Raw genomic sequence first — 13,040 nt, forward strand, 5'->3', positions numbered from 1 at the left:
AAAGGCGTGCGCCACCAGCACCCGGCTCTGTTCTGTTTTTTAAATATACCAATGGAGTCATATCTCTAGCCCCCCCCCCCTTTTTTCTGGAATGGTATCTAGTTATGTAGCCCAGGCTGGCCTGAGACTTCAGCTCCTGGAGCTCAGGAGTGCTGAGGCAGCAGGAGTACAGCACAGTGCCCTGCTCAGGCTGCTGTCCAGCGCTCGTCCCTCATTAAGCTAGTTAATGGAGTGTGGCGGTAGAGCGCTTGCTGGGGTGCAGCACCTTGGGTTTGATCTTTGCAGAAAGAAGGAGGAAAGGACCTAAGAGTTCTGATCAGCAAGGATGTTGCAGGCATGACTTATGTTAAATTTGAACTTCACATCTTCTCCTCAGAGTCCTTTTGCTGACGTTTGGCAGTAGACAGAGGAACACTTTTTTTAAGGAGTAGAAAGTAGGAGGGAGATTCTTATCTTTTAGGTACTTGGAAATGAATCGGGAAGAAAATATAGTTTTTAATCAACTACTGCCTAGTAACCTGTTCGCCAATGGTTTTCAAGTATCAGTGTCCCCGCCATAGTTTGCCAGCCTTGCTTTCCTAGACAAGACACCCCCAAGCCAAAGCACTGTAAATGGTGAGGCCGGAAGGTAGAGAACAAGGTGGCAACCCCCTCTTGGCCTCCTGCTCCTCTCTTCTCTTACATTATTTGTTAATGGAAGTCCAAAGTCTGGGGAGCTCTGCAGGAGAAGCCGGACTGACCACGTGCCTTGGGATTGCTGGTAGAGGAGCTCGGCACCTCACTTTCCTGGGCTGCGTAGTAGTAGCAGGAAGACCACCGTGAAGGAAAGATGAGAAGGTGTCTAGTATGAAGATGAATAGCAACAAGCAGAGACTACCAATACAAAGTGTTCTTTAAATTCAGCCTGGACTTAATATTTGAAAACACCATGATGATGAGCTTCCAGATCAAAGATGCGTGTAATATCAGAGTAGCAGTAAACCTTCCGGCACACACAGCAAGTCAGAGATCTGGACAAGGGCTGTGGTGGTTCACTGGATGGTCATGGCATGATGCGGCCCTATGTCCACTGCTCCTATGAGCTAGCAGTGAACTCTGATGTTTTCTTTGAAATTGCTTAAAATCTTGCAGAGGTTGCTCAAGCATAGGGTTCATGTTCACTCATGTTTTTCCCTCCTCTCTTTCCAGCCAAAGAAGCCAAAAGCCCCAGACAATCCATTTCATGGCATCGTTTCCAAGTGTTTTGAGCCTCATCTCTACGTGTACATTGAGTCCCAGGACAAGTGAGTGGCAAGCATTCTGCTGTTTTCTGTCTGTGTTTCTAGCCTCTGATCTGTTGGGTCCTACACAAGGACAGCTCGGTCCAGAGCTCATTAAGGATATTGTATCTTCTGCTTGTAACTGTTTATTTTGCCTATAACTTGTTCCTTTGAGACAAGATCTGTAGCATTGACTAACTCATAGAGATCCGCCTTCCTCTGCCTCCCAACTGCTGAGACTAAAGGTGTGCGCCACTATGCAGGCATATTTTCCTTACCAGTCTAAGCTGCCTGAGCTTGCTGTGTAAGCCTCCATGTGGATCTGAATACCTCCCACCCCACCCCCATGTGGGTACTAAGCTTTGAGCGCTGGGTGTCAGGCACCCAGACATTGTAAGAAAGCCTAGTCCCTGAAATATATACTTTCAATTATAATTTGGCTTTTCATTGTGAGGTAATTTTGACTGTCAAAAAAGCTTTAAAACAACACAAAAATTCTCCATTAGCCTTCCCCAAGTCCATGGACATCATAATGTAAACATAATTATCAAAATCAGAAAGTAAGATTGATCCCTTTTCTGGTTCAGGGCCTAATAATTGCACAATCAGCTGTGCTCTCTGGGGTCTCCTTTAATCCTGCTTCCTTATTGTTTCTTAGTCTTTCTGACCTAAAGGGTTGATCAGATGTTTCAGATGCTTTATGAGATGCCACCAATTTCCATTTGCCTGATGTTGCCCCCCACATGTCCTCTTTTGAAGCAGTTTCTATGTTGCCCAGGCTGCTCTCAAACTCCTGGGATCAAGCAAGCAATCCCCCCACCTCAGCTCTCTGACTACTGGAAATACACACACCCTATCGATTAATGTCTTTCTGAAACCCATGTTATGAGCTAGCGTAATAGCACACACATAGTCCGTCACTTAGGTGGTGGAGGTAGGACAGTTTCAGGTTCAGAGTCAGCCTGAGCTGTGATGTGACCATGTTCCCAAACAACAAAATCAGTGCTGCTGTATCCTTCTCGGTGCCGGTCAGCTGCTGGTGTTGACTCTGTTGGCTAAGGTGAAGCCTGCCAACCTTCTCCACTGTCAGGTTACAGTTTTTTTTTTTCTTTAAGTATCTTGCAGGGAATGGTTTGAGGTGGTGGGATCATCCTCTTTCTTGCCATTCTGTTATCTATTTTAACAGGGTTTGATGGTTCTTGCCTGTGGTTCTCACTGCCTAAGGTTGACTTTCTGTTTCCATCATTTCTTCTCCACTTTCTAATTGGAATTCTGCTTTAGGAAAGTTCTTTCTTCTTCCCCATTTGTTTGTATCAGTTATAGACTTGGAATTATCCTTGTAACACACATGCTTTTTCACAGACTTACAGACGCTATACATTTTCTCAAACCATGCCCCTCCCCACCCAGTTTTCTCACAGCCAGAAGTGGATGTTGATGGTCCCTTGTTCACAGAAAGCTAGTCACAAAGGAGGGAGGCCCCACCTCCTTCCCAGATCTTTAGACATGGCCAGAATCACTGTTGGAGTCACTTCACAGCAGAGTTTGGAAAAGTTGGGTTTCTGGCATAGGGAAGGTTTCGAGGACACAGGCTAGACAGGGTACAAGGTCTCCAAGGGAGACAGACTGCAGCTCAGACAGGAGAAACTGGCTACAACTGAGAGAAAGCCTTGTGATTCTTCTCTGGGAAACACTTAGACCCATTTGCCTTTATTCTCTTTTATCTTTCTTTTTCCTTTCTAATGCTCTGTCCTGGGTGAACAACTCCTGTCTCCAGGCCTGTTTCGGGGTGAGCAGTAAGAATAGAAGAATGTTGAGTGGATCATTACAGGGGCACACCATATCCACATACTTGATCTTGCAGGCACCAGTCAAACCCCTTACCTTTTTTCTATCCGGAATATACACTTGGTGAAAGACCTTCCCTGTTAATAAAAATAAGTCACTCCACACCAGGAAACAAAGCTGCTTTGAGAGACTTGGCTTCCATCCCTGCCATTGGGCTGTGCCCTATAGGTTCACAGAGGGTACTAGTTACTATTGCTACTGTGTGTGTGTGTGTGTCTGTGTGTTGGTGTCATTTCTCAGGAGATGTCACCTCAGTTTTTGAGGCAAGGTCTCTCACACTGACCTGGGACGTAAGCAAGTTGGCTTGGCAGTGACCCTAAGGGTCCTCTTGCCTCTGCCCCTCCAGTGCTGGGATTATACATGTATGCTACCACACCTGGATTTTTTTTTAAATATAGATTCTAGGGCTCAAGCTCAGGTCCTCATGCTTGTATGATAAGCATTTCATCAACTGAGCTGTCTCCTTAGCCGTCAACCCATATGTCTATAATTCTTTTTTCAAAGAAAACTGAAAGCTATCGGCCCAGACCTTGCTGGTCTAAAGAATCACTTTTCTCTCTTACAGTTCTGTTGTCTACTTTTTGCATGGACTTGATTTGTCAAATCTGAGCATTGCTCATGGTGCTTTGGCAAAGAGCCAGCCTACTTCCTCAGGGCCTCTCGGTCTCTGAAAGGCCCAGCACTGGCTGCTCGGCTGGCATAGTTCCTCATAGGATGCTTTCAGGCCCTAGGGGAGCAGCAGCCCCCGGGGTAGGGCTGCAGAGTCTGACTGCAGTTACACAGTAACACAGAGCAGTGCCTTGAAGCAGAAGAGAGTGAAGAACTTCATCTCCTCTCCTGTCAGAGCAGAGTCAGACAAGATGCCTGTCGTGGTTATTAAACTTTGACAAGCCATAGATCTTTTCAAGAATCCTGGAGACACGGGCCTATAATCTCAACTACTCAGAGGGCAGGGAGATAGCAAATTCAAGGCCTGTCTAGGCTACAGAATGAGTTCACATCCGGCCAGGACAACTTAGTGAGGCCTTGCCTCAAAAATACAATGTAAAAAGAGGCTGTGTTTATAGCTCAGTGGGGGAGTACTTTCAACATGTATAAGGTTCTGGTTCAATTCCCATTATCATAAGTAAGTAAACAGACAAATGGTAAGCCATAGATAGACTTCTTACAAAAAGCTATACATACATGATAATTTGGAGTATGATTTCAAAGGACTTTAGGAAAACATTTTTTCCTTTGTTAGAGGATCTGCCACATGGCTCATTTACCTCAGTATAGTAGTACATCCTACTTCCTCAGTGTCTTGCTGGCAAATCCTGCCTCTTTTCTTCTCAGAGTTCTATCTCTGCCTGAAAGTCCCACCTGTCCTTTCCTGCCTAGCTATTATTGGCCATTCAGCTCATGATTAACCAATCAGAAGGTGCGTAGGCAGGTGAGGTAAAACAGTGACACATCTCCACAGTGTGATCAAACGCCCCCCAGCATGCATAGGTCTTTTGAGACCTTGAGGTTTTCAAAATATATAGGTTGGTAACTCATTGGAGTCTAGTTTCCTGTGTTTGGATGTCTTGCTGTCACTGTGTGCAGAAAGCTGCTATGTTGTTCACCATTTGGAGAAAGGGCTCGTCATGTCCACTTGCCCCATAGCTTGTTACTTGTTTTAGTACTTGGTATTGATGTTATTCTCCAGGCTTACTTATTTATGCAAAATGTTAAGTGATAAGTGGGCTGAGAGAAACAGCGCATGCACTCAGCTCCAGAGCCAGGGAGGCAGAAGAAGGTGGGTCTCTGTGGGCTCCAAGTCGCCTGGGCCATGTGGTAAGACCCTGCCTCAAAAGAAAAACAAAAGCAACATTAAAACTATCAGTGGACCCTTCATATTTTTCCCTTAACTGATCTAACTGCTCATTAATAACTCCTGCCTGAGTCTTTTATTACTAGAATGGTTTCAAATAGTGATAATTTCAACTTATTTCTTCTAAATTTGTCAGTATTCTCCTTTTTTTGTTTTTGTTTTTTTGTTTTTTTTTGAGACAGGTTTTCTCTGTTCAGCCTTAGCTGTCCTGGGATTTGCTCTGTGGATGAGACTAGCCTTGAATTCACAGAGCCCCACCTGCCTCTGCTTCCTGAGTGCTGGGATTAAAGGAGTGTGCCTTCACCTCTCAGTTGGCATTTTACTTTACTTTAAATAAAAATTTTTTACTTCTTCCTTTTCTTCCCTGAGGCAGGGCCTCCCTGGCCTCAGACTTAAAGATCTGTCTGCATCTTGTATTCTGAGTGCTGGGATAAAAGGAGTATAAGGAGTATGCCACCTGCAGGCAAACGCTTTTATCCTGATTTTATATATATACAAATTTTATATATGTCATAAATTTTATGTCTGTGTATATGTGTGTATGTGTGTGTGTGTGTATGTGTATGTGTGTGTGTGTGTGTGAGAGAGAGAGAGAGAGGATATATAAACATAGCTCACAAATTCTGATTTTATTCAATGGATTATCTCCCACCCATTTTTATTCATATTAGAATTAATTATACCTTTAGAAAGATTATGTAGATTTCCCATATTTCATACCCTACACTCTCTTTAATATTAATGTCTTACATAACCATAGCAAAGTTATCAAAACTGGCATGTGATGTGTGTGATGGCAGGTTCTTATGATTCATCACTCGGTACTGAGACAGGAGGATCATAAGTTCCAGGCAGCCTGGGCTACATGGCAAAGTCCTGTCTCAAAACCTAAACAACAAAGTCTGGAAGTTGAAAGTCGGTCCAGTACTATTACCAGTCTCCAGGCCTTCCTTGGCTCCTGCCAGTTTTCCCACTGTTGCCCTTTTTCTCTGTGGGATTTGTTATTTTAATGCTCAGGTTACCTGTAGTAAGACCAGTGTGAGCCTCTTGAGCTGGCCGTTCATCTTCTTATGCACCACTATCATTTCCTGAGTATGCCCCTTTCTTCTGGCACAGTAAAATGCACCAGGCTTATCTTGTGTTCCAAGTCCAGCCCTAGGGTTATGCTTGCAACCAGGCTCCCCATTTCCTCTGTGTGGAGCTACTGCAGACACCAAGTTCTAGTGTGACTGAGCTGAATGCTGCTGGGTGCCATTGCTTGCAGGCTCTCATCTGAGACAACTAGGAAACGTGTGTCTGTATGAACATTATGCATCCACACACTGCTGTACACTAAAGCTTGTGTGTTCATGCCAACAGCTCCATTCTAACCTAACAGCACAGTAGCTCCCATGCTGATAACTGCCTTTCAATAACACAATAGTAAAAGTTTGCTTGGCTCCTGACATCCTTGCTACATTTACTAGCGTTGTCCATTTCTTCATATATAGCCCATTTCTCAGTTTCCTTCCAATCCCACTGCTCATCCCAGAGCCAAATCCATAGCCCCAGGCCAAAAGAAGTGAAAGGGTGAGTGTTAGTGGGTGCAGCCGTGAGAGCACACGTGCTGAATCTGTGGGGCTCCTGGTCCGTCTCCCCTAGTGTTATTGCTACGTTGCTTTCCAGTCTGACTTCCTATTTCTGGTGCTCACTGCAGATCCATCAGCAGTACCATGCTAAGCCCAATCTGCCATGAATGATTGTTTCTCCTCCACTGGCTTAATCCTACCCACACTGATGCCACCCTGCAATACGCTTTACTCCTCATGCGTTTTTAACTTAATCTGCAGAACTTCCAACAGTGTGTCATGTGAAACCAGCAAATGCTCACCCAGTTCTTGGGGACAAAGCTCAAGCTGCAGAGAAGAGACAGGAAGAAACCACATATCCCTGATGCTTCTCTCAGCTAGGGAGTCAGGAATAGCAGTATGGCATGTACCTGTTTAGTGCTCTAGGGACCAGAGGTTAAAACGTGGGGTAGAGGAACACCAGGAGTCAAGTCAGCGCCAATAAATCTATGACCTTTGACAAAGGCACTAACCTTGGTTTCTTCACCTTTAAAACAATGATAATAGGGGCTGGAGAGATGGCTCAGTGGTTAAGAGCACTGACTGCTCTTCCAGAGGACCTGGGTTCAATTCCCAGCACCCACATGGCAGCTCACAACTGTCTGAAGATCCAGTTCCAGAGGTTCTGACACCTTCATACCAATGCACATAAAATAAAGTTAAATAAACCATAAGAAATATTTAAAAAAAAACAATGATAATAACATCTCTGATTTAAAGCTTTTGGGAGGAATAAATGAGATTGTATTTATAACACATTTTATAAGCTAAAAGGAGAAAAAGACCAAAAAGAAAAGAGGACAAAAAGTGTGTTGTGCAACATTAAAGATACGAGAGCTGGAGAGTTGGCTCAGCAGTTATGTATTGGTTACACTCACATGGGGGCTTCCAACATCTATAATGATAATCCCAGGGGGTCCAGCACCCTCTTCTGGCCTTTCCAGGTACTGCATGCACATGCTGCACAGACATACATGCAGGCACTCATTCACATAAAATGAATAAAATCTCAAAAAAAGATAAGGCTCTGAAGGGATTGCGGTGAGAATTAAGAGGAATGTTGCTGCCACACTCAAGGTTAGACTTTTTTTCTTTGCGTCTCCACCCTCAGCCAAGTTCTTTCTCTCCTTCATGTCTTCTCCCTCACGCGTTGTCTGTACTCCTTTGTTTATGGCTTCTGGAAAGAATCTCATAAGAATGACCTCCCAGTCCCCCTGGTTCTACGTCTCACCTCTGACTGCCTGCTCTTGTTCTCTCCCCGAACCTGCTGCAGTCTTTCTCTGCAGCAGACTTTCTCTGCAGCCTGCTCTGCCAGCATTTTCTCACTATCTTGAAATGTGAATATTCTAAGCATTCAGGGATTATCAGCTCTCCACAGCCTTCTGATCAGAACTTGATCATTTGTAAAACTCTTACTTGATTGTACTTACTTTGGGGTTTAAAAAGATTCCCTTGTGGTTCCAGTGTATAAATCATTGTGCAACAAATCCGTTTCTCCATTAATTCTGCACGAAGATCTTGCCAAAATGTCTGGAAGCAGTGATAACCTTTTTGAAGTTAAATTTACTTGTATCTTACTCGTACAGCCCTCAAGCCTTGCACACAGTGAGTGTGTGGTTAGTATTTGGTTAGGCTGGTTCAGCCCTTCATGAGCAGTGCCCCACAGGTTCCCGCTGGGGCACCTTCTACTCCTCCGCAAGGCTCATTATCTCGTGCCTTTATGTCTTGTATGGCATGGATGCACGTGATGCCAAAGATGTAGGAGAGAGCACAGGGAAGCGTCCTCACCAGGCTCCTTTCTCATCTGCCATGGAGAACAATGTCAAAAGTAACTTGGTAGATCTTTAGAGGGTTTTTTGTGAACATTTTCTCCATGCTGTATGATCGTAATCAACTGTGATCTTACTTATCAGGTGGACTCTGAAATAGGAAGTGGGTGTGGATAGTTATGGTGCCAAGGGACGGTAAGCAGTTACAGTACATCACTGCAGAGCCCACCTGCCGCAGTTGGCGGCGTCTGTGTGCAGATTAGACTCCTCAGCAGACTCTGGGGCATTCTTTGCCTACATTTTACCTCCTCCTCCACTGCCCCAGCCCCTGTCCGTCATTGCTTCTTTCCCACTTTATTCCCATCCCTAGGAACAAAAGTGGAGGATGATCAACTAAGCATGCATTGGGTACCGACATGAAGGTTAGCCTGACACACCAGCCTGCACAGAAGGCTGAGGGAGCATGAGCAAATACACCCCCAAAGGGAAACCCCGTAGTGGACACAGGATGAGGTCTTCCTGCTATAAAACAGTAGCTGTCTCTACACCAGGTGCCTGGAGTACTGTCCCCAGCACTGTGCACCAGAGCAGGCAAAGCTTGGCACGTCACACACCATGATAAAGTGTTAACTCAAGGGCCAACACCAGGTGCAGTGCCGCATACGTGTCATTCCAGCCCTGGGGAGACTGAGGCAAGATGTTCACAAGTTTCAACTCTATCTGTAAAAAAAAGATAGTAAGATCCAGTTGTATAGAACACACTATAATCCAACACTCAGGAGGCTAATACAAAAAGAAAGTCATAAGTTCAAAGACAGCCTGGGCTATAGAGTAGACCCCATCTCAAATTAGATGGACAAACCAAAAACAAAGCATGTAGCAGTGAGTGGCTAGTGATGACAGTTCCAGTTGAGGGGGCAGGTATTAGTGTGAGTTGTGCAATGAAGCCTGGGATTCCTCTGAGAATCAAGAGGAAGGTGCTTTGACCTGGAGGCGACAGGTAAAGGCCGAGCAAAGGAGCCACAGAGTGACTGGCCTAGGCACCTGGCTGGCACAGAGGCCTGCCCTGCAGGAGAGTTGTGAAGATCCATGGGAAAGTAGGGCAAGAAGAGTTTGTACAGAGTGGGGTTGTGGCCAGGACAATTCCCAAGGTCAACAAAAGAGGCCCTTCTTTCCATAGGCAGAGACCTAGCCTGGGTGAAGCAGCCACATCTGGATGTCATAAACTTCGACTAACAAAAGCATTGGAGTAAATGTCAATTGTTTCCTATCCCTGCTAATCAATGCTGTGTGTGGTTCTTGCCTTTTTCTTCTTATTATATAAATATAGTTTTAAAACACAGCTGGATTCTTATAGCTTTAGCCAGCAAATTAACAAGGTGCTGCATGTCAAGAATGGGGCCTCCCATTGTCCACACTGCACAGCTGTGCAGAGGACGGTGGTTATGGCCCTGCTAGATTCCAGCTCCTGGTGACTCAGGGTGATTGGGAAAGTGGAGACAGATCACAGCCACCACCACCACCATGACCAGGCCTAGAGCTGTTCCCAGCCACTCTTATTCCAAGATATTTTTGCATCTCTGATTCTGGAAGTTATAAGAAAAAAACTGTTCTTCTTAAGGAAGGCATTTGGTCTTTAAATAGCAACTCTTTATCCAGGCATTTGTCCTTTTACACATTTAGGTTTACAAACTCACTAAATGTATTAGAATTTATGAGATTATCAAGGTTTCTCTCTGTATAATAAACATATGAATTATTAGCCTTTATATCAATAATCGTGTAAAGTATGAGAGAAAAGAACATTATATTAAAAAAATAAGTTCTATGAAACAGCCTGATAAATACTAAGTTTCTCACATAGGAAGAATCCTTTCTCAAAAGACTAAAAACAAGTTAGTTTTTAGTTAGAGTTAGACTATGCTTTTCTTCTCACTCTTCTTGCTATTGTGAGAAGATATTTAGCAGAAACACCCCAGGAAGGAAGGACTTATTTGGACTCAAGGACTCCGGGGACTTCCAGCCATCATGGCAGGCAATGTCCACATCTTTGCTGCCATCAGAACCTTTGTAGAGGCTGGTGAAAAGCATGAAGCTTGGGTCCAGGCTGCTGGGGTTTGCATCCTGGTTCCCCAGCTTGTTTTGGACAAGGTACTTAACTTTTCTGCACCTGGTTTTTGGAGAAGGGGGAATATAAAATTGGTGCCTCCGAAGGTTACTGTTGGAAACTTGATTATTTGATATTAACATGACATGATTATACAGCACAGCCATGACTCCTGGGCCACGACAGTGTTTAGGGCTGTGGTTTGGGAAAGGGCCGCTGGTGCTTAGCATTCTGGGGTACACGTTATATGACAGGTTCTCCACTCAGTTTTGTGACAGTTTTAGGTGTCGGTTTTCTCACCTTCTAGAGGAGCAGGAGTGCTCTGTCTCCCGGGGCCCTGGGGGCAGACATGCTGATGAAATGCCTTGGAACACATCAGTGTACAAATGTCAGACTTTATTGCTGCCATTTTTTTAAGCAGGGAGGTGAGTAGTGACATGGATAAAATGCACCCACTTGTAAGTGTGGGTAGCACTTGTGGAAACTGCTTATGTCCACTGCAGACAGCACCCCTGCCTGATCTCTCCACGTGAAACAGCATTTCTGCTCTTCCAGAAACCTCAGCGAGCTGATAGACCGGTTTGTGGCAGATTTCAAAGCCCAGGGCCCACCGAAACCGAACACTGACGAAGGGGGTGCTGTACTCCCCAGCTGTGCTGACCTCTTTGTCTACTACAAGAAGTGCATGGTGCAGTGCTCACAGCTCAGCACAGGCGAGCCCATGATCGCCCTGACCACCATATTCCAGAAGTACCTCCGAGAATACGCCTGGAAAATCCTCTCTGGCAATCTGCCTAAGTGAGTCCTTTTCCCTCACTCTCAGCAGGAAAGCGAGACTCTAACATCCCTAAATATGGGAGTCTTTAAGGAAAGCCACTCTGGGCTTGTTTACTGAGCCACTAAGAATGTCGAGGAGGAAAACACTCCTTCTGGGCTCCCAGGGGCCTGACACACTGCTGTCTTCTTTAATGACAATCCACAGCTACCATGACTGTCAGCAAGCATGTTCCCTGTCCACCAGTGAAGGTCATAGTGCATCACTGAGTTGGGCCTATTATATGTACGTACGCAGTGCACATGGGCTTAACACAGAAAGAAAGTTACTCAATAGAGAGTCACCCCAGCCTGAGCAGTGTTTCCATGCCTTGAGTTCCAGATAGACAAGCCCCACCGCCCATTACCTTTCACAGCCTCTGATGCTGTGTGCAGTCTATGTTTAAAGATAGGGATGAGTTGGGGCTGAGGAGAAGGCTGAGTGGATAAAGTGTCTCCTTCACAAGCATGAGGACCTGAGTTCAGATCCCCAGGACGCACATAGAAAGCTGGATTTGGCAACACTCACTTGTAATCATAAAACTAGGAGGCAGAGACAAGAGGAGTCCAGGGCCTCAATAGCAGCCAGTCAGGCCAACTCTGGCAAGCTCCATCTTATCTTAATGAGAGATAGTATCTCAAAAGCAAGATACAGAACGATAGAAGAGGATACCCAGTGTCCACCTTTGCTCTCAGCCGGTGTGCATGGGCACACATGTGTACTGTCCGACTGTCTTCCTCTGCTTGTTCACGTATGAGCTGCTCCACCTGTACACATCTTACCTGAGAAAGATGGGTGGGGAAGCAGCTTTTATGACGCAGATGCCCTCCCATGTGAGAGTTGCACTCAGGGAATCTCAAGTCAGGCACTGGGCTGAACAGCCTCCCTGGTGAGAATGGGGCCATCCCGGGTGAGGACTGCTCACCACCGCCTTTCTCTTGGCGTGTCTCTTCCTGTTCCTGTGGTGAGAGGGTCTAACAGATGACAGTCAAGGTAAGGGCTGGAGCAAAGGGCCCATTGTATGTTGATTTATTTGTACTGTAGCCAGCCTTTCCTCCCCTTTCTTCTTCGTCATAAAATACACAGCTTCAGGAAGTAAATGGGCAGCCGCAGCCTGACTATTTCCTGTCCTTTTCCTCAGGACCAGCAGCAGCGGCGGGGGGCTGACCATCAGCAGCCTCCTCAAAGAGAAGGAGGGCTCCGAAGTGGCCAGGTTCACTCTGGAAGAGCTGTGCCTCATCTGCAGCATCCTCAGTACAGCCGAGTACTGTCTGGCCACCACCCAGCAGGTGAGCCCCCAGCTGAGCCTGCTGCCTCCCTGGAGCTCTCAGCTAGACCTGGAGCGGGCCGAGAGCGCCACTAAGCTCCACTGAATTCACCTGCAGCAGGCCAGTTGGCCTCACAGGAAGAAACTCACCATGTAGTCAGAGATGCCCCAGCAGCCATCTAATAAGAGAAGTATGGCCAACCCACACCCTCAAGTTATGTAAGCTACCAGCCAGCCAGGCAGGACCTCTTAAAAGTAGGTCAGTAGCGCAGTGTCCATAATGAGAAGAACAGTGATAAACTCCTTTGGTGGGTGAGTTTCCCAGTGGCTCCATTCTTAGCATGTTAATAAGCAAAGTCCTTCAGGATTTTATGTGTCTCCTGACATTTTCTAGCGTTCTCTGTTTCTAGGTTGTCCACCGTAACAACCATTGTTTGAGATATAGCCTGTGAAGCAGAAAGGGTGGGGCCTCTGCTGGAGCCTCTAGAAGCTGTTCACCAACCAGCTTGCAGGA

At 45.8% G+C, this 13,040-nt stretch overlaps 1 protein-coding gene across 1 annotated transcript in view; it reads left to right on the forward strand.

Annotated features, from left to right (window-relative positions):
- The window catches only part of Vps53 (VPS53 subunit of GARP complex), a 136,432-nt gene that overhangs the window by 87,012 nt on the left and 36,380 nt on the right, over positions 1-13,040 (forward strand). The window contains exons 13-15 of the mRNA XM_085695344.2: positions 1,189-1,283; positions 11,001-11,243; positions 12,401-12,548. Coding sequence (XP_085551470.1) covers positions 1,189-1,283; positions 11,001-11,243; positions 12,401-12,548 — 486 coding nt within the window. The remainder of the gene's footprint in view (positions 1-1,188; positions 1,284-11,000; positions 11,244-12,400; positions 12,549-13,040) is intronic.

This window comes from Myodes glareolus, chromosome 9 (assembly GCF_982192425.1).
Source record: "Myodes glareolus chromosome 9, mMyoGla1.1, whole genome shotgun sequence".
NCBI classification, from domain to species: domain Eukaryota; kingdom Metazoa; phylum Chordata; class Mammalia; order Rodentia; family Cricetidae; genus Myodes; species Myodes glareolus.